At 49.4% G+C, this 21,437-nt stretch overlaps 1 protein-coding gene across 3 annotated transcripts in view; it reads right to left on the bottom strand.

The window, feature by feature from the left end:
- The window catches only part of lrrk1 (leucine-rich repeat kinase 1), a 30,591-nt gene extending 9,154 nt beyond the window's left edge, over positions 1 to 21,437 (bottom strand). For 2 of the 3 annotated variants that reach the window (XM_047041380.1, XM_047041382.1), the window contains exons 1-29: positions 21,213 to 21,437; positions 20,228 to 20,437; positions 16,628 to 16,818; positions 14,428 to 14,599; positions 14,033 to 14,212; positions 13,187 to 13,320; positions 12,781 to 13,007; positions 12,533 to 12,660; positions 12,150 to 12,313; positions 11,879 to 12,016; positions 11,311 to 11,423; positions 11,019 to 11,089; positions 10,692 to 10,821; positions 10,055 to 10,167; positions 9,711 to 9,925; positions 8,934 to 9,098; positions 8,300 to 8,472; positions 8,016 to 8,136; positions 7,651 to 7,810; positions 7,234 to 7,412; positions 6,918 to 7,015; positions 6,622 to 6,793; positions 6,324 to 6,493; positions 5,259 to 5,398; positions 4,460 to 4,763; positions 2,470 to 2,639; positions 781 to 978; positions 542 to 681; positions 325 to 462 (exon numbers count right to left, since the gene is read on the bottom strand). In XM_047041380.1, the coding sequence (XP_046897336.1) occupies positions 325 to 462; positions 542 to 681; positions 781 to 978; positions 2,470 to 2,639; positions 4,460 to 4,763; positions 5,259 to 5,398; positions 6,324 to 6,493; positions 6,622 to 6,793; positions 6,918 to 7,015; positions 7,234 to 7,412; positions 7,651 to 7,810; positions 8,016 to 8,136; positions 8,300 to 8,472; positions 8,934 to 9,098; positions 9,711 to 9,925; positions 10,055 to 10,167; positions 10,692 to 10,821; positions 11,019 to 11,089; positions 11,311 to 11,423; positions 11,879 to 12,016; positions 12,150 to 12,313; positions 12,533 to 12,660; positions 12,781 to 13,007; positions 13,187 to 13,320; positions 14,033 to 14,212; positions 14,428 to 14,599; positions 16,628 to 16,818; positions 20,228 to 20,297 (4,374 nt within the window). In that variant the 5' untranslated portion in view covers positions 20,298 to 20,437; positions 21,213 to 21,437. Of the gene's footprint in view, positions 1 to 324; positions 463 to 541; positions 682 to 780; positions 979 to 2,469; positions 2,640 to 4,459; positions 4,764 to 5,258; positions 5,399 to 6,323; positions 6,494 to 6,621; positions 6,794 to 6,917; positions 7,016 to 7,233; positions 7,413 to 7,650; positions 7,811 to 8,015; positions 8,137 to 8,299; positions 8,473 to 8,933; positions 9,099 to 9,710; positions 9,926 to 10,054; positions 10,168 to 10,691; positions 10,822 to 11,018; positions 11,090 to 11,310; positions 11,424 to 11,878; positions 12,017 to 12,149; positions 12,314 to 12,532; positions 12,661 to 12,780; positions 13,008 to 13,186; positions 13,321 to 14,032; positions 14,213 to 14,427; positions 14,600 to 16,627; positions 16,819 to 20,227; positions 20,438 to 20,994; positions 21,072 to 21,212 lie in introns of those variants that run through there. The other variant, XM_047041381.1, reaches the window with a different exon arrangement.

Below are 21,437 nucleotides of genomic sequence, written 5' to 3'. Positions count from 1 at the left end.
CTGCACAGAGGAAGTCTCCAGTCCTGACACTGCTTCCCATAACTCCTGAGGAACTAGGTTTTACTCAACGCTGTGGTCAGGACTGTCTTGCTTTCACAACCCCCCACACACTGATGTATTCATGAGGAAACGGAGCGCTGATATTATAGTACAGTTACAACACATTCCTCTGAATTTTTGCGCTCTGTACACATGTAAACCGACACCAAATGAATGTAAAGGTTTGGAACATTCAGATGGGTTTCGGAAAACCGCACTTTTACTGATCTGGTTTTCCCTCGAGGGCACAGACACAGTAGCTGTGCGGCGTGCTGTAGGAGGTACCTTCTCGTCGTAGACTATGCCTGGGCGTATCTCCGGAGCCTGGTACCCAGGGGTGCCCTCCACCCCCAGCGCCCCCTCATGGAAGGACTGGCGAGAGATGCCATAGTCAGACAGTTTGATGTTGACGGGGTCGCACACCTGGGAGGAGTCATGTGACAAGGATTAGACACACGTCCCTCCAGCTCCTCTGGGCTCTCCAGCTCGTCGCCTCACCCACCTCCAGGGACCACACCAGGATGTTGTCAGACTTCAGGTCACAGAAGATGATGCTCTTCTTGTGCAAGTAGGCCAGCCCCGCCGCGATCTGATAGGCCACTCTGAAGGTGAGCATGTGACCCAGGGGCATGTACCTGGAGCCTGTGGAGGATGGAGGGAGAGAGAGGGGGGGGTTAGAATGACGACCCGCCGACTGAGCAGCAACAAGGGGTGGAGGGGCCTGAAAGCGGCCGTGCCCACCTCTGTGCCTCTCCTCCAGGACAGTGTTGAGGCTGCCCAGCGGGGCCAGCTGCAGGGCGAAGCACAGCGGGTGGATGCTGATGCCCACCAGGGCCACGATGCACGGGTGCTGCAGGGAGTGGAGCATGCTGGCCTCCTGACGGAACTCTGAGAAGCTGCGACACGCGTCCACCGCCTGGAGGTGCTTCACCATGGTGTCTGGAGGGAGGGAGGGGTAATGGGAGAGGGGGAGAAAAGAGAGGGAATTGATGGATTCCAGTCAGATGATCCTAAGCGGAGGAAACCCCTAACTCATTCTGAGATGTACATGCATAGTACATTACACCACTCACAGTCGCAACCTTGTTAACGGGGGGAACTGACGTGGTAAGTGTATATGTGTGTGTGTATGTGTTAATGGGGGCAGGTTACAGACAGGGTGCTTCCTGCTGGGCTGGGGGTTCTCTGTGTGACTATTAACCCTAATGGACAGTGTTGGGTTTCTGATTCCAGCCTCTCCATCCAGTTATACAGTACGGCCAGGAACCAGACCTATAACAGTTATTAGACTGGAACACAGAGGCCTTCATTCTGGCCAGCCGGCCAGTCAGTCATCCAATCAGCCAGGCAGCCAGCCAGCCAGCCAGGCGTATTTCAGATCACCTTGAGACTTGACCTCTGGAGGGATGAAGGGATAAAGATGGATGGTCTATTTCCCTGCCTGGCGAAGGAGAGTCCAGGGCTCTCAGCTGAATCAGTGAGGTGTCACATCACAAGAAGATGAATGTTCTTACGTTGTTTTAATCAGAGGAAGGTCAAAAGCAGCTTTAGCTAGCGCTGCTTCGAATCAAACCCATCTGCTGCAAAGGCGAGTGACACTGCTGTGCACTCTGGTCCTGTTTGTAAGAGGACCTGACTATCCCACACAGTACACTCTGAAACACAACAAACTTCCAAAACAAATCTGCTGACGGGCGAGAATATCATGAGGAATCATCAGCTCTCCTTCACTAAACAGCAGTTACTGCGTGATCCCTTATTCTCCTTTGTCGTTCTGGTAGCTACAACACTGTTATGGATGCTATCTGGAGCACAATTCAGATGCCAACAGCAAGCGCTCTTCCTCACTCTAACGCTGGGGAAGACGTGACCAGCTGTTGAATGGACGATAATACCCCACAGAGAACATGGAGTACTGGGCATATGAGAGAGAGAGAGAGAGAGAGAGAGAGAGAGAGAGAGAGAGCAAGAGAGAGCAAGAGAGAGAGCAAGAGAGAGAGAGAGAGAGAGAGGGTGGTCAGAGTGTAAATAAATAAAGCTCTCAAAGACTCAAGAGACAGTCCTTATCAGAGAAATAATGGAAGAGAGAGAGAGAGAATGAAAAAGAGATGCAGGGAGGAGAGAGACAGACAGGGGGGCGAGAGAGACAGGAAGGAGAAAAAAGCAGGGAGTAGAGAGAGAGAGCCGGGGAGGAGAGGGAGAGAGAGAGCAGTGAGCTAGTGAGAGTAGCTGGAGCGGCAGGGGGGAGAGAGAGGGAGGGAGGAGAGATGAATAGATAAGTGCCTTAAGAGAAGAGACGCTGGCTGAGACAGCTGAATGCTTCCGGGACTGGAACCGTGAGAGATACCAGACAGAGCGATCATATCAAACACATCCCATTCAGGGGAGAAACTAGAGCCAGTTAGAGATAGGCTGTAAGCGCCTCTGTACCTGTGTCACAGCTGATGTTCTGCTGTCTGCATTTCTTAAAGTGGAAGCGTTTGATGGCGACTGGTTGCTCACGGTAACGCGCCCTGTAAATGACGGTACCACTGCCTCCCTGGCCAATGATGTCCTTCTCCTCCTCCGTGCTCTCCAGATGGGTCTTCTCCAGGAACAGGCTGTCACACACACAGAGCACACACACACAGACAGCACACACACACACAGACCACACACACAGAGCACACACACAACAGTAGTTAATATGTCAGTCTTACATCCACACGTGCACAGCTTACCTATCCATCAACGTCAGGCCAATCTGTCAGCAGCTCCACCACAAAGCTCCAGAATGTCTCTGATCCTAACCCCGGCTTCACCCACTGTCCATCAGCACATGGAGCACATGTGTGAGGGACACCATGCGCCGTCCTCCTATACTGAGACGCTATAGCTGCATTCCTGCGCCGTGATTGGCTGCTTCAACCATTACTAATGATCTTCCTTCCTGACACACAGGCCTTTCATGTGAGGCGTTCAAGAACGTGAGTTCCATCATGATGTGCTGAGTTGAATAGGAACATGAATAAGCCCCCGAACAAAGTGTGGCTCTGCTACCAGCCCTGGCTGCTGGCTTCACCAGCCATGATGGAGTTGAGGACTCACATGTGAACATGGAGCAGAGGAAACGTCCGTCTGGCTCATTTCAGCTCACGCATGCTTGAAATGGTATGGCAGCCACCCAGCGCTTTGTCAGCTAATGGATTCTGTGGCAGTTGAGCGTGTTTGTGTGTGTGTGTTTCAGTGTGTCTTAAATGACTGTGGTTGTTTCAGGAAGTCATTATTTACAGTATTTCACAATTGCTATGAACATTTTTTCAATGCTTTTAACAATTTTCCTGAACTCTTGACACAGTTAGCACAACATCCGTCTGTGAAGGCTATACAATTACCGTAACACATGTCTTGTTCTTGTATGTATTCTTGTTGACACAAAATGCATACAGTAAACAAAAATGTAAAATGCTTGAACTTCTTTTCAAGCTCAACCAATACATTTTGACTGCCCAATTTAGCAATGCTTTCACACTGTAGGTCAGAACAGATAACATCATGTTCAGAATCAGCCCTCTGTATGAGGTGAGAGATTGTGTCAGTATTCGGGCCTCTTGCTGGACCCTGAACAACATCTCTTTGTGGCATCTCTTTGAATTATGAGCAGGGGCTCTCCTGGCAACAAATCAACAACAACATTACACAGTCGAACCCCTAGGGGACCTGTGTGTGTGTGTGTGTGTGTGTGAATGTCCTCATTTCCAGCCTCTGAGATAAAAAGGGGAACACTAGAATGTGTACAAGTGTGCTTTAGTGTGTGTTGGTGTGTATGTTACTGTAAGTGTGTGTGTGTATCAGAGAAGTTCCAGTGGAATCTTCCACCCTGACCTGGGGAGCACCAGAGAGGCCTGCCCTCTGCGACACCAGAGACATGGACCCACAGAGGTCAAATGAACATCCCCCTCTGATTGTCAGAACCCCCCCTCTCCTGGGACAGAGGAGAGGACTCCATCCAAGCCTCCAGGACAAGAGCCGCAGGATTCAATATCAGGGATCGTTAAATTAATGATGTCCTATTTGGTGGTGTAATGGTGTATAAATCTGGCAACAGTGTCTGATTAAATAGAGAACCTTGCACGTGTTTATGAGACTAGATGCAATCCCACTGCAAGGTCAGAGTGGGTGTAAGTGATATTGGGTTTGAGGGCAGAGGTTAAAGGTTAGTAATACTTTACCCTGAGTATGTGTGTGTGTGTGTGGGGAGGGGGGGGGGGGGGGGCGGTGTTGTGGGAAAAACATCATACTGTCGTAATTACGAAGATGGGCAATGATTATGGATTTAATGAAACTTTTAATCACTTTTGTAGTACATGCTATATTATTGGAAACCATATTAGTATAAGCTATATTATTGGAAACCAGATGCAAAGCTGTGGAAGGGTACCGTGATGGGAAGTCTGTCATGAAGAGTTCAGGGACCAGCTCCTGGAGGGGGACGGGGGTCTCGGGGTGCTGGGGACAGCTGATGTGGTCCGTCTCCACCGCCGCCAACACACAGTTCTCCATGTTAAAGTAGTGTACTCCATCTCCCTCCCCGCCTCCTGCTTCCCCCGCCCCGGTGCTGAGGGCCGGGGGCTGGCCCTGGCCCTGGCCCTGGTCCTGGTCCTGGCATGCCGTGGACACACACAGGGGGCACAGGGCATACTGCTCAATCAGGGGGCTCCCGTCACTCTCGCTGGCAGTCAGAGCTGCAGGAGGAGACACAGACAGGAAGAGACGGATGAGGGACAGGATGAGGTCGAAAGAAAACAGTGGGAGAGAGACACTCATCAAACATCCACACGCCATCACACATCCCCACGTGGAGTCTCCTAGGAGCTTGGGACTGACCATGTCGCAGCACCCCTCAGCAGGAGCAGAACGTCATTAACATCATGAGTCATCAACACCATGAGTCATCAACACTGAGACTGCAGTAAAGGCTGCATCAAGGTTACAGACAACTACTAAGATGTGCCTGCATGACTCCAGTGTCTGCTTGTGAGGGAGGTAGGGAGGGAGAGAGGGGCGGATTGAGAGAGAGGGAGAGACAGGAGAGAGAGAGAGACACACAGAGAGAGAGAGAGACAAAGAGAGAGAGAGAGACAAAAGAGAGAGAGAGAGAGAGAGAGAGAGAGAGAGAGAGAGAGAGAGAGAGAGAGAGAGAGAGAGAGGGATGAATGAATGGACAGAGAAAGACTGACCAGGGAACCACTGCTCGATGAGGGAGTTGACGTGATCCGTGATGAAGGCCATGGCAGAGAAATCCCTGGTTTCTGATTGGCAGATAATCTTAATGCCTCCACTTTTTTTTCTCTTCCAGTTCACGTCGGAAGACTCCACGCTGAGGAGGGGAGGAGGGGGACGGTTAGTGCACACACTACCACACTACCCCTACACTGAGGGTGGACGGCATCTCATAGGCCTCAGACACATTAGTCCACAGCAACAAGCATGTAGAGGAACATGGAGTGGGAGGTGGAGGGTCTGCATGGTGTGGAGGAGGGTGGACAGGAGGGTGGAGGAGGAGAGATGGGTGGAGGAGAGCGGAGGTATGCATGGTGTAGAGGAGGGTGGACAGGAGGGTGGAGGAGGAGAGATGGGTGGAGGAGAGCGGAGGTATGCATGATGTAGAGGAGGGTGGACAGGAGGGTGGAGGAGGAGAGATGGGTGGAGGAGAGCGGAGGTATGCATGATGTAGAGGAGGATCTGTTTATGTTCCACCATGTGCAGATGTATCAGAGGTGTCCCACAGAGCAGCCACTGTGAAAGCAGGGTTCTGGGATTGTTTCCAAGTTCCCCTCAGAGAACACTCAAATACACAAAAGTTATTTTTTACGGGGAATTATTCGGTCTGGTTTTTAGGAGATATCATTATGTGCCTGGTTTGTCTAATTATCTCTGGACGGTGCTGAGACAGCTCTGAGTGTGATTAATTAGGTCTGCTCAGCTAGCGTTTAGCTGGGACGGGGGGAGATGCAATGGCCTGTGGTGGACCTTGACTGAATGGTAGTGCCACAGAGCTTGGTATGACGTTGATGCGGTGGTACATTGCATGAAACTGCAGTCAAACAGTGCTTGTTCTCTGATATTTGACAGTAAGAGGTGCAACAACACAACCCATCTAGGGATTATCTCCTAACGAATGAATCCTATTCTGACGACTGGATTGATCATGTGTAGCAAAAGTCCCAAAAGTACCCCACAGTAAGGTTCCCTCCCAGGTTCTCCTCCCCCGTGACACTTGACCCCTGACCCCAGGCTCTGACCTTAGGTAGCCCCCGTCAAAGGTGACCAGCAGCCCCTCCTTCCAGTAGATGGTCTGGCTGCGGCGCACTCTGAAGGTGCTGCAGCGGCTCCTCTGCTGGGTCCCAGCGAAGCTGTAGATCACCGTGTTCCTGCCCCGCCCGCTCCTCGGGTTCCTCTTCGGCTCAAACGACTACATCCAGCGACATCGACAACAATGTCAGCAGCAACATCATCATCATCATCAACATCAACCACCACAACAACATACAGGGTTAGATATCTGTGTTAAGACATGGCGTCCTGGGCAGACCCCGTCACCTGCAGGTCCATGTGGGTGAGGCTGATCAGCATCCTGGCTATGAAGCGCTCCCAGAAGCCTGCAGGGACAAAGCTCATCTTGAAGAGCCTCTGCAAGGTGTTGTTGGTCTGCTGCCGGAAACCATGGATGTCCATGGCAGGCTTGGGAGGCAGGAGGTGGGGCAGCAAGTAACTACAGATGACAGAGCGAGAGATAAGTGAACAGTGGCAGAGTAATAACATACCTCTGTCTGTATATTATTCCCTGAGAAACGTTGGCCAGAGTGTGGAAACTCGTGTCATTAAGGGTGCAGTACCTGCTGTTGGCCACCGGCAGCGCTATCTCAAACTTGGACAGAAACTGGAAGTACTGCTCCTCGGTGTGCTGCGTGAAGCCGGTCCCCACCAGCAGCATCTGCACAGCATACAGGAAGCACAGGATGTCATCTGTCACAATTCACACTCACTGAAATCCTATTTTTAGCATTCTCAAGGATTCTTTATTAATACAGGTTATCTGTCTGCGGATCTGGATTCAAACTTTTCTCCTTCAAAGGGAGAAATGGACCCTGCATAAGAATGAGAGGACCCCCTCATTTAACAGATACAAATGAGAGTGATGCTCTGTGTTACCCGGAGGTCTTCGGCCCGGATGACGCCGTTCCTGGCCACGGAGCGAGAGCTCCTCAGATGGATGATTCTCTCCAGACACTCTGACAGCCAGACAGGACACAGGAAGTAGAGCATACACAGGCCGTGGCTGGTGTCAGGGAAGTGCAGCAGGGTACCTGTCTCTATCAGGAAGCTGATGGCTAGACAGAGAGAAGAGGAGTACAGCATGGAGTACAGCATGGAGAGAGAGAGAGAGAGAGAGAGAGAGAGAGAGAGAGAGAGAGAGAGAGAGAGAGAGAGAGAGAAAGAGAGAGAGAGAGAGAGAGTGTGGGGGGGGGGTGGAGAGAGGGGGATGGATACAGAGAGAGTGTTATCAAGACAGATCCTCTTCTGTGAATAAACGCAGTTCTTTTCAAAGGGAGAGGCGAGAGGAAGTACCGCTCTGCAGGTCCTCATAGTCTCTGATGTCACTTCCTGGGTTCTGCTCGATGATCCTGTCCAGCTCGGTCTCGGTGAGGTACTGGACCTCGTCGTCCGCGTCGCGTCTCTGGTGCTCCGCTCTCACGGCCTCCTGCAGGGCCAGGTAGCTGCGCGGGATCTGGGTTCACAGGGCTCCAAAAGCTCATACCAGCGGCTGACACACAGGAGCCCAAACAGACGCTGAGCTGGGTGACCCTGGACCCTCATCAAAGTTAGAGGGCTCTCCACAAGAGAGAAACATCCTAACCTTTGGGGACTCGTGCCATTGGTCTCATATGGACCTTACCCCCCCCCCCCCCAGGACTACTGGCCCTCCCACTCACCAGTCTGCCCAGCAGCTTGTGGCCACTGGCAGAGCTGCTGCTCAGCTTCATGGTGCAGGCCACGTTGTAGACGAGCCTCTTTAGACCATCCAGACCCTCCAGAGTCTTACATGACACCTCGCTGCACACCCACAAACACACACACACATACACAGACATACGTACACACACACACACATACATACATACCCAAGAAGAAGACATGAGACATCGGACATCAGAGAAATTGTGAAGATGAGGAACGTGTGTGTGTTTGCGTGTGTACAGTTTAAGTGTTAACTCACTGCAGGTGTTTCCAGGTAACGTCTGGGTACCCCGTTGCCCGGGCGCCAGATGGAGAGCGGCAGAGAGCCAGGATGTAGGCACGCAGCGTGGCGACCCGCTCTGTACGGAACTTGGTGTCAATGAGGTCCAGATGTGTGCCCACCACAACCACAGCAGAGTTAGGAGCCCGAGCCTAGAGGTCAGAGGTCACAGGGATGAAACTGAACAACACCCTAGTCAAAAAGCTCATTTGGGGCCTTTTGTGTGACCACTAAAGTTTAAAGTATAATAAATATCAATTATTTTTTGACGCTGTTTTGACTTCCAAAACAGTGGAAGTTTAAGGATATGTAAAGCATATACTGTATCTTCTACAGTACTTTTGACATTCTCAATTCCCTCATGTCTCCCTAGCCGTAAACAGACTGAGGGTTATGTTTTTGCGGTGAGAGAGGCCAACTCATTCCCAGCAGGGTAAATACAGACATGCCACAAGTCTTCCAGCTCAGTCACCAGAAGGAATAATAACACAGCTTACAATAGACTAGAGTAAAGTAGACTCTACTCCACTGCAGACAGACTGGGCTAAGAGAAAAGGAACATGATGTAAACAGAGCCGATCCTGAAGCTGGTCTAGATCTTCCCGAGCCTCACCTCGATGTTGAGCAGCCAGTTCTGCAGGTTGGCCACGGCTTCCTCGCCCAGGGCCAGGTTCCAGGTGACCAGGTAAAAGGTCTGGTCAGTAAAGAAACACTGGTTGACCGTGGACATGCTGGCTGGCCCGCCGATGTCCCACACGTTGAACACTACAGAGCTGGTCTGTGAGCACACACAGTGGAGGTCAGACAGGGGTTAACACTTTGGCACAGCATGATGATAACGCTCGCGTTTTTCCTGCATTCTCAACCGAGCTATGAATATCACATCGGTTATCATCACTGCTCCTTGGAACGTCCATTTCTGCTCTGGAAATGACATACACTGAAATTGATTTGTGTAGCAGCCAAGAAGATTTCAGTGCAGTCCGTACAACACATGTACACATATAGATGAGTTGAGACAGGCAATGACTACTCAATCACTGCTATGGAGCGTAGAGCTGGACTGGCCAGACAGATAGGGATTTATATGTTTATAAATCTGTCAAGATACAGTAATAAGGTACCAGAGTCTCTCTGCTGAGAATATCATGGACTCTGATGCCTTACCTACTGTATACCTCTAGACACACACTAGATAGGGTACCTTTGACCAGTGGGTTCCCATGAATGACAATCCAACTAATACAACCAAAAATAGAACATTATGAGTGAGGATAAGAATGTGGGTGTGAACACAAACCTGGCCTTGAACCAGTATCTGTGAGTGTAGGTGTGTATGTGTATGTGTGTGTGTGTTTGTGTATGTGTGTGTGTGTGTGTGTCCTCCTACACCAGCTTTAATCCCGTTGGGTCTGTCCAGCTCCCAGGTGGAGGTGGAGATGCTGCGTTCGGGGGGGGTGAAGGGGGACGTCTTGCCCGTCTGCAGCGCCTCCAGGAGGGCTGTCTTCCCCTGGCGAGGGGGACCAATCACAATCATCTTCAGCAGCTTGCAAGGTTCTGCCTTTCGCAGGTGCGCTCGGAGGTGAGTGAGCACAGACACAGAACCTGACACACACACACACACATACACAGACACACGCAGACACACAAAGGGAAGAGGGTTTCTGGGTTGAATAGGCGATCAATACAGAAAGTGGGGTCATTTGTCCATGGGACAGAGTTGGCCTCCTGTACCTTCCTTCCTGATCTCCTGGGGAACGTTAGTTATGTTGAGGTCTTCGATGTCCAGCTGCCATAGGTTGGACAGCTGGCCAAGCTCTGCAGGAAGCTCCCGGATAGCTGGGTTACTGTTCACCATGCAAAGTGAGAGCGAGAGACAGAGGCAGAAAGAAAGCATGAGATGTTTGGACTGATACTACAGGATACTACAGTCTGGTCGCATCATTTTCTTTATTATGTAAGTGTATTTATTATGTGTAGCATAGCATAGTATATTTCCTATCATGAGAACCAACTCTAAAAGAGGATCACACGAACAATTTGAAGATTAGGAGAGAGCTATCTCTACAAGCAGGTTGGGGCTTCAACGTTTTTCAACTGTTCAGTGAAAACATCTTAAATGGAAAACCAAACAGCTTGCTAACGCTTCTTAATCCACATACAGTAAGTCTCTGAGGCTGGGAGAATCTGGTTGCTTCCAGAGAATTCTTCCCCGCTGTGATGAGAACAACTGGCCCTGCTGAACCCAGCTGTGCTGACCAAAGTCTGCTCTCTCTGCAGCCAGACACGCTGCTTAGCACTGGGATGACTTCCTGGTTCCAGTAGTGGTTCCAGAGTAGGATAAGGGGTACGGTCAGTCAGAGGGACTTACTTGGACAGATACAGTTCTGTAAGGTTCTTCAGGCAGCACACAGACTGAGGCACACACTCCAGCTGGTTGTCATTCAGGATAAGCACTTCCAGTGAATCCCGCAAAATGACTGGAAACTCGATAGGACACACTGCCGGGGGGGGGAGACACACACACCCACACACACATTCCCACGTAATGTACCTTCTACATGAATATCTGGCAAATAGATTAATAGGATTATCACAGTATGGTCTGCCCTAGATCTGAGGCTAGCAATATAGATTAACCAGTGCCAGAACCCAGTGTCAACCCCCAGCGGTGACAGGGTTAGGGCCAGAAGGTCACCTGGGTCGGGGTCTCTGCGGTGCCACGTGGTTAGGAACGCCAGCCTGCTGGTTTTAGTGACCTCCTCAGTTCTAGAAGAAATACATTCTATTCATTTACACACTGAATAGAATGTACACACATGTACTATATTCACCAACTACAACCGTGCTCCAGTAACTGGAGGCAATATCACTATACGGAGATGGAGTAAGGGGTGTGCCCGTGTGTCAAGGATGGGTGTGTGAAAGTGACAGGGGAGTGTGTTTGAGCGTGTGGGAGGGGAGGTCTGCAGCCCGGGACGGGGACCCACCTGCCCAGCTGGTTTCTGGAGAGGTCTAGTGTCCTGAGAAGAGAGCACCTCCATTTGCTGGGTGCTGGTAGGGTGGAGATCTGATTCCCACACAGACGTAAGGAGACCAGGGCCTGAGAGAGGGAGAGAAAGAGAGAGAGAAAAGGAAAGTGTTTGGACAGAGAGTTAATTAGAAAAAAATGTAATTAGAATCCCAAGAAACTCAACAAACATGTAGATCATTTAATTAGAAAGAGCCCAGCGTTCCTGAGAACATTCCAGGGGGTTCTAATATTGTGATTAGGATTCAGATCTAAACACATCCTTCTCAAATGCCATTACCGGAATTCTTTAAATCTACTCAAACATTCCACCATGGTTAGTGTTCTAATGAAATATTTTGGCCTTTTTTCTTGCAAATGCACTTGAATGCAGTAACAGACACCACTATGGTTCCATAATGTCTCACACTATGACTGGACCGCCATCTAGAGGTGGCCTGGAAAATAACAAATCCTTCCCTCATATAAAGCAGTTGGTTACCAGCAGCTGCCATGGAAACCTCTCAGATCCTGTTCTACATGGTTACCTCAAGCTCGAATATGTAAGAAGGCAGTTCCTTCAGGACGTTGTCTGAGAAATCCACCTCTTGGAGCTGGGTTTTCCAGAAAATGGAGATGGTGTTGGGAAGACTCTCGATCAAGTTCAAGGAAGCTCGACAGATCTTCTGCAAAGGAGAAGAGGTAGCTATGAAAGACAACAGATCAATCACTCGTTTTCTATGTATATTGAAGACAACACCCATGCCACTCACTCTCTCTTCATATCTCTGCCAGTAGCTGTATGGACGAAGGTCTTACCAGGGGACAGGCCCAGGGGTCAGGGAAGGAGGAGAGTCTGTTCCTGCAGACGTTGAGAGAGTTGAGGGACTTGAAGCAGTGCAGGATGGTCGTGGACAAGCTGGTCAGCAGGTTGTCAGACACGTCCAACTCCTCCAGCTTCCGCAGGCCTATCCAGTTAGTATCTAGGAGAAGGTGGACACCCAGCCGAGAGACTCAAACACAGATCAGAGGAAAATTGTTTTACCCGGTGATTGTATTAGCGTATGGTAGTGTAGCACTTTATATGTCCCTTTATTTCATCACTGGGTGGAAACTGCTCTGTTAGAGAAGCAGAAGTACCACGGCGGATCATTAAGATCCAAATGAGGAAATGTAGACAACAGGAAAACACCACGGCGCACCATTAGACAGGTCGAACAAGGAGGTGAGCTGGTTCTTGCTAGCAGAGAGTCTCTGGATCCTGGTGAGATGCAGCAGGCCTGTTGGCAGGCTGGTCAACTGGTTCTGAGACAGATTCACTTGCTGCAATCTACCACAGTCGAGATGTAGACACACACACATTAGCTTAAAGATAAAGGGCAGATTGGTCAGACACGTGTGAGTTGACATATGTTTCTGTGTGTGTGTGTGTGTGTGTGTGTGTGCGTACTTGGAGCAGATGATCTCTTGAGAGCTGAGTGCCGAGGGCAGGTCTTTGAGGTTGTTGTTTGACAGGTCCAGGGTGTGCAGCTGGATCAAGCCCCAGGGAACCACAGAGGGCAGCGCGGCCAGGCAGTTAGACGACAGGTCCAGCTTGGTGATACGAGATGACAGGTCCATGAACCAGTCCAGCTCCAGCCAGGGCAGCTTCAGACCAGACCAGCACACACAGAGACACTGGAGAGGAAGCCTACAGTCAGTATACACAGCAGCCTGACACAAAACCACTGGTACACACACTGGAACAAGCACACAAACGCTGGCTTCATCACAAATTCACACACACACACACACACACACACACACACACACACACACACACACATACACACACACACACACACACAGAGGCTGACCTCTTCCTCCGTGTGGGAGGTCTCCTCCAGCCTCTGTCTGAGAAGTGTTCTGCTGAAGACTGGGTGGTCCATTAGGGTGTAGGAGGAGAAGCCTGCACCATTCTGGAGCAGGAAGCTGGCTATCTCTTTGTTACCTAGCACCGAACAAACACACGTGCACACACACGTGTACACACACACACACTAAGTTAAGATCAGTCTAAATTTCCCCAACATTAGATACACTGTCGAATGTCCAGTATGGTTGAAGACCATTTCTTCCAAATTCCCTCCAAGCGCAATATGAGGCAGTTGTTTCTGGGACTCAAGGACTTCCCCCAAAAACAGGAACCAAGACTAAAAATACAATAGAGCCGAGTGGTAGACAACTTTAGTGTGTGACTATGTCTGTGTTTATGTTAGAGCCTGACCGATAAAGGATTTTTAAGGCTGATATCGATACAAATATTTGGTGATTTAAAAATCAAATATTCCGATATATCGGCCAAATATGAAAAAACAAAAAAACAACAGAACATAAACAGATTTCCCTAACACTCTGCCCGACTCTGGCTGTAGAGTTTGTGGCGTTCTACAGTAAATACGAGTGTTGCCAACAGGGACGTTGTAGGGTGCCCTCTGGTGGACAAACTATGCAACGCCAAAACTCTTAACATGGTTAAAGGGTGTTTCGTCTGTTTTTTGTTTTTTTTATATTCATTTATCGGCCATTTTAAAGGCTGATACCGATAGTTTGGAAAATTCCTAATATCGGCCAATAATATCGCTCCGCCGATAAACCGGTTGGGCTCTAGTTTAAGTGTATGTGTGTGTCTTGTGTACCATGTGTGTGTGTTTTGTGTGTACCTGCACGTGCAGCAGCATAAAGAGGCAGTCCTGTGATGACAGCAAACTCATCACTGTGGATTGCACAGTCATCGGCATCGGCATGGTAATCCTGGACAAGCAGACGGACCACCTCTAAATGACCCTGCTGACATGCCGTAGCCAGCATCCAGTTTAACAGATCCCTCCTGAGACATGGGCCTGAAAGAGAAACACACAGAAAGACAGACAGGGAAAGAGAGAAAGTTAGTAAGACAGAGACAGACAGAGACAGACAAACAGACAGAGAGGGAAACAAACAGACTGACAAACAAACAGACACAGGAGAGAGAGAGAGAGAGAGAGAGAGAGAGAGAGATAGAGAGAGAGAGAGAGAGAGAGAGAGAGAGAGAGACTCCATGGGGAGCCATCCTTACCAGGTACAGAATCCAGCAGCTCCCTGACCAGGCAGGCGTGGCCGTGCTGGGCAGCCTGGATGGCAGGGTGGTGCTCTGTGGGCTCCAGGGGCATGGCCACGCGGGCATCACGGAGGAGGTATCTCACACTCTCAATGTCACCATGCTGAGCAGCCACGCATAAGAGACGCACCTGGGGGGAAGGAGGGTAGGAAACGTTAAAGAGCTACACACACACACACACACACACACACGCACACACACACACACACACACACACACACACACACACACACACATACACACACAGTGTGCCTTTACATCCTCTGTGATTCAGCCTGCACTCTCTGACAACACAGATCGCACACACATACCAATGAAGGTTGTGTTGGAGTGGAATGTTGGAGCAACTGCTTGTTTCTAGCTCCAGATGTCAGTATCACTGTTTAGAATCTGTTGTCTATGCTATGCATTGTTTATTAAATATTGTCATGATGCCAAATCTCCAGTCTAAAAGCCTGGAGAAATATGTCAGAACATGCTGGCTCCCATTTTTTTGAGTTTGGGTGAAACCAAACCTCGCACAACCGAGAACTGCCCTGCCAAAACTCTAGCCAAGGAGAACTCATTGTATTTTGGTATCATTTAAGAGAATGGGTACATACTTCCTGCGGCATGTGAAGTTGAGAGGAAGTGTAATTCTTCAACATCGAGCAGCATGCTATTTCAGGGTATGAGCACACTCATACTGTACATTACACTAACAAAATAAATTACACTTAAAACTTGGTATGGGGAAAGTTGGGCTTTCCAGAGGTAAGTCAATGTAAACGTTGATCTTGTTTTTGTAACATAACCTTTACATCCACTCAACCCAGCTATGTATTTCTATGGTTGTGTTGCCGAAAGTGTTGAAGAGATATGTAATGATATCATCCTTCAACCTGCTTAACCGGTACCAGTGATACTACAGCTGGCCCAGGACTGGGAGCATTGCACTGGGACAGGAGAGAGGGCAAACATCCTTTCTGAAACCCAGATGGAGCAGCTGTGGTTCAGTGTCTCTTACTGCAGAGTGGATGCGAAACCGACAGATAGAAGTACAGTATGACCATAGCTAAAAGCAGAAACACTCGATTTGTTACCAGACTTTAACCGTACAGTATTAAAGTACACAAACAACAAGTAAATCAATCCAAGTTCAGTCAAGCGAAATGTGTGGGTTTTGTCAAATGGCTGGTTTGAATCTATCCTAATGTTCCATCTGTGCTAGCATGCCTGTATGGGAGGCACTCATGCATACTGTGTGGGTGACTGGTAAGCTGTTTAGGTCCCAGAAGCTCTGGGAGCCTGGCTGGCACTGAGCCAATACTGGACTGGCTCGAAAACCTAGCCATTCTTTGAAGAGGGATAGATATTGATGCACTGATGCACACACACACAAAGACATGATATGTCCCACGTGAGTATAGACCTGGTTGTTGTGGTGTCTACGCCGCAGTAGCAAATATATATATCCCTCCCTTCCTCCCTCTGCTCAACTCCTCTCTCTCTCTCTCTCTCTCTCTCTCTCTCTCTCTGTCTTCCACACTAGGTCTATCTCTCCTTCCTCCTTCAGCCTTTTTGGGTCACTAAACTTCCCACTTTCTCACCCCCCCCCCCCCCCCCCCCCCTCAACCGTGTTTCTGTCAGGGAGAGATATGCTTTCGGTTTCCTTGATGCTGCTGTCTAACAAGCTAACACAGCAGAGGCAGAAGTGGGCCAGTTGTCCCCAGACTCCTGGGTGGAATACACCCCCAACATGGCAAGCCTAACCCGCCCACTCTCCCTGCTTCTTCTATGCGCTTCTATGAGCCTCACTGCTCACACACAGCATGAGCCAAACTGCACACAGGAACATGCTAATGCACCGCTGTTACTAGATCCTAAGACAAAGCTCCACTGCCAGACAACACAGGATGATATCACTGGTGTTGCATCATTCACAGAGCACAAGGCTTGAGCTAGGCTGGTGATCTCTTGGGACTAATCACATATGAACCATTAATCATTTATCTAATTGGTTTTAATTTTTTTTTTAAATGTATAGAGGCTTTTATAATGAATATTAATAAATTGCCGTCACAGAGTCTTAATATTCAGATATAACACTGATATTTAACATAAAACCTTGGAGAGTTGAAGAATGCCTGAGAGGGAAGTTTACTAGAGGTGTACTCACCCCCTCCACCCTGGGTCCTCCTGGGCTGCACTGCACGCAGCAGGCCTGCTGGATCATCTCCCTGGCCTCGTCTGTCTGGCCCCCCCCGTAGGCGGCCTGGATGTTCTCCAGGGTGGGGGAAGGACCCAGACCCACGCCTGAGCCCCCCCCACCTAGCAATGACACCTTAGCTCCCATATCCTCCACTACACCTGGAGGCAAGGAGAGGAAAGGAGAGGAGGTGAGGGCCGAGCCCGAGAAGTGGAGCCCCCAGCTCCCGGACAGACCGTCAGGTCTTCATTTACAGCAGGTTCTGGTACTGGTTCTGCGAGCCAGGGAGCAGACTGCCGGAGCAGCAGAAGTAGGTCACTCCTGCTCAAGAGCTCGGTCTCCCCAGACGCTCCAGTGCAGTGGGAGGGTGAACACAGAGGATTAGGGCAGGCCATGACGCAGCAGAGGGAAGAGGGGGGTGAACAGGGATACCGGTCTTGTCTCGCTCTCTGCACCTTCCTATATGCTCACCTATAGGCTTCCTACCTCATTCTCCTTCCTCCTGTGTTCTCTGCACTCAGCGGCAGTAATTTGCTGAGGCACTGTATAATTCATAAACACGTAGCACACTCTAACCAGATACACACACGTTTTAACTGAACTTTCACACGTTCTCCACATCCCTCTATCTCTCTGAGTGTGTGTTTGTAAAGTGAGTCGTTCCTTTGGTTCATTGAGTGTTTGTGTGGTATAGATAGTGTCTGTCGGTTCCTCCCGACCTCGGCTTTAATGCACGGCACCTAACAGTGTTTGATCATCAAGCGAACTACAAAGTATTGTAAAATACGTCGTAGTAGAAGGCTGAAGTACACAGAAGAGCTACTCTAACCAGTTCAGCTTCGTACAATTCTATCAAGAGGTCTATCAACTCATCGAAGATCTTAGAAACCACCTAGGATAGATTCACTTTAGGAATATAACCATATCTGACAGTTTTGAAGGTTCGGTCATTCTGGATCTTCCTGGGAGCAGAGAGAGGATGTGTGTTGAGCTGGTAGTGTCTCCCTGCAGCTGTATGTGGCCGGGGCTGGTCTGGGACCTGCTATGAATAATTAAGGAAGAGAGAGTCTGCCTGGGCTATAAATGCTATATGAGAAACCCTGAGGGACTGTAACCATTAGACATGCAGGGCCCCCACCTTGCCCCAATACCTACTGCCCTGCCCCAATACACCCCACCCCCACTCACTCTGCAATCCCAGCCTGTCACTGGACTGGTCTGGCTTGTGGGGGGGGGGGGGGGGGTCTTGAAGGGCAGAGTGGTGTGGCGCAGAGCACTCAGACAGCATTATCGTCACTCTTCTCCTCCTCCTCCCCTCCTCTCCTTACAGCAGGAGCTGGCTCCACGTAGCAAGAACAATCAGCTCACTTATCTCAATCAGTGCAGATGCCTTCATCTGAGTGGAGGAGGAGAGGTAAGGAGACCTCGAGATGCAGCGCAGAACCCATCATCCCTCCTTCCCCACCTTCTCTTACCTCCTTCTCTCCCCCCTCAATACCTTCCCCCTGCTGTCCATCCGACTGCTCTCCTACCTCTCCCCCTAACTCCTCTCCTCCCTCCTCTCTCCCTCTGGACAGACCACGGGATCATGTTCCAGAGAGGAGCCAATCCATGGCCAGATGATTCCTGTCTCGCTGAACATTAGGAAACGTGAGGATGCAGAGAGATGCCCCTCTGTATTAGAGCTGAGGTCCTCACGCTCCACCCAGGCAAGCAGGCCATTCAGTCTCATTGTGTCCGTGTACCCAACGTCAGCCGCCATCACTCAGGGCTCCCAGTTTAACCTGAGTAGAAGGAGCACTGTGATGATCCATGAGGACTGAGCACACCGTTACAGCGTCTGTGTTTATCAATGAGCTGGACACACAGAGCAGGGCCTGTCTCACAGTGAATGACTTCCTCCAGACAGAGGAATATGGATCAGCAGGTTTCCATGAAATGTGGATTATCTGGATAGAATTACACACATTCCTGTTGTGCTCTTGTTTTTTTCTCTTATTGGTGTTGTAGCAATAGCACAGACAACAAGAGAGAGATGTTATCCAAATTAAACACAGCAGTATCATTGATTACTGAAATTATTCACCACACAATAATGTCAATTCACATTTTGTGCTGTAATTGATGTGATCAGTTCAATTTTACCTACAAAAATCAATTGGAAAGTAAGTTATACAATTCAGGGAAACCATATATTTAATAGAATTAAATAAAAACATATTCTAAATTCCACGACAGCATTTTGTTTAATCATCTCCATTGTACACAGAAGCAAAACTGAAAGTATCCAATCTGAAACATGCCTGTACGAACAAGAGTTCCCTGTACAAACTCCTGCAGCTGCAGTGAACCACAGTGATTCTACCCAGTGTCACGGCATGCTAATCTGACTAATCTTGTGTAGCTCGCAGCCTTAGCAGCATACGTAAGAAGCTCTCTCAACATGCAGAACGTAAACAAAGCCGACCTAGCCTGAGAGACACGCTAGCATCCTCCAATACCATGCCAGCCTCCTACCTGCTCATCCTAGTCCTCCTCTCCTCCCCTTATCCATTCATCCCATCCAGAATGACTGCACCTCACAGCCCTCCTGTCCCTGTGGTGTGTGTGGGTGTTATCCTGCAAGTTCAGTCTGTTTATCCCTTCAGCATGGTCATCTTCCCTGCCCGCTGGGTCTCCTGTCCTACCTCTCTATCTGGCTCTCAGCGAGTGAGAGAGATGAGTGGGGAAGGGGAGGGAGCGAGTGAAAGAGAGAGGGAGGGAGGGAGAGGGAGGGATAGAGGGGGGAGACGGAGGATGATGCTCCTTTGTGTGGCAGGCAGGAAAGCCTCTCTCGCTTCAGCATACGTCTGCCTGTGCTGCAGCCCCCACAAACCATCTTAAGCCCTTCCAGACCAGCCAAAGCTAGCCAAGCAGAGCGCAGCCCAGCCCATCCCAGCCCTCTGTTCCCCTACATAGTCCAGCAGGCTTCCCCAAGGTGAAGGAGTGGAGGAACAGAGAAGGATGGGAGAGACGGCTGACGCTCTTCCCAGACGAGGCTTCTCCCTCCCTCTCTGACGCTGGTGCTTGGGCTGGGACTGGTACTCTACTGTACTACTGTCCAGCGGCAGATGGTCCATACAGCATGTAAGCAGCCTCAGCTAAGATTAGCACACTGCCCTCTCTCTCCCCCTTTTCTCTCTTCCTCTCTCTCTCTCCTTCTGTCTCTCCCTCACTGTCTTTCTCTCGGCTGTGTGTGGGGCCACTGTTCCAAAGATAAACAGAGAGAGCCCTCACTGGGCTCACACTACAACCACACTTTCACTTCTGCCTTCTATATAAAAGCCACTCTGACACCCAGATGTGCCCTAAACGCTCCAGTCCACAGTCAAGTCCTGTCTGATCAGCCCGGACAAGGGAATGGAAGGTGTAAACACCAAGGATTTCACCATCACTACGCTGTTCCAGACCCCCAGAAGGAGCCTGACACTGGGGTCTGTCTACAGCTCCATCCCTGACACACTCTAGCTACTGTTTCTTCTGTTCCAGAGCTGCCTGACGGTTAGCTGGGTAGGGTGACTAGGGGCTTACCCTCTTGTGCCTCCATGTTGCTCACGGTCTCCCCTGTGGCCGGAGAGAGGCCTACTGACCAGTACGACATCTGCCTCTTAGTACTGGGCTGGACTGGGAAGAGTATAGGGGTGGAGGTCTGTGGAACTGGTCCTAGTTTGAGTCACTGGAACACTGGCGTCAGAGCTACCGTGTGGCAGGGCTGTCCAGAGAGGCTGAGAAGTCAGTGTCCTGTGAACACACACACACACATTAACACATGCAAATTATACACAATGATGAGCACAGTTATAATGAATTACTCCCTAGTCAATTCCATGTAACAACTTAGTCCGCACAGTCATTGTCCAACGCTGAAGGCTCTGAGTGTGTAGCAGTACTGTACGAGATTAACTTTGATTCTATTCTATTCTGCAAGGACAAAAGGCAAGTTAGCCTTGCTTAGAGAACACACAATACAAGTAAAAAGACAGTAAACAATTACTAAGATAAACACACAGCTGGTCAACTGTTACAGTGTTCTTAGAGTAGTCTATGACTTGTCGATGAATACACACTGTTCTTGTAAACATTCGTATATTCCTAAATACATTTCTGTTTTAAAAAACACTGCCTGGACAGCCATGTTTAGATGCGTTTAACAGATCTGACTCACTATTTCTGTCTGCCGTTGCAGTAATTACACGCATTGTAACACACACAAACACTTTTAGGCAAATCATATTTCCTCGACGTTTTAGACTGATTCAAATGTGTAACTGTAGGTAAATTATTTACCCATTACCTACCACTCCCTTCCGATAACAAGGGACGGCCCTCGTAAAAAAAGATAACATTCACCAACTTAGTTGTGCTCCAGCCAACTTTCTTACAATGAAGGCTGTATTGTATGGACATTGCTTAGTGCGAAGTCAAAGGAGAAAATCAAAGCAGCGCGGAAACATCACTGCGCACTTGTTGAGCGCTGAGGTGATGATTTGTCCAAACATATTAATCAGTTACTCACCGCATTGTCCAAAGTTGTAAGGCATTCTAACTGCTTAAGTAGTCGTGTAGCGCGCAATAAAAAATAAATAAAGCAAAAGTTAAAAAGAAGATCGTGAAGTTCAAAAGTCATTAAGACGCATGCCAGCACAGCTCTGCAGCGAATATTTGCTTATACTGACTTCCTGATTTCTCTCAACTCCTAACGAGTGAAGGTTCGACAGCCACAGCACGTACGGTACCCGGA

Source organism: Hypomesus transpacificus, chromosome 19 (genome assembly GCF_021917145.1).
Source record: "Hypomesus transpacificus isolate Combined female chromosome 19, fHypTra1, whole genome shotgun sequence".
In the NCBI taxonomy this organism is placed as follows: domain Eukaryota; kingdom Metazoa; phylum Chordata; class Actinopteri; order Osmeriformes; family Osmeridae; genus Hypomesus; species Hypomesus transpacificus.
The sequence above is the reverse complement of the archived record's forward strand: the minus strand, read 5'-3'. Positions and strand labels throughout refer to the sequence as shown.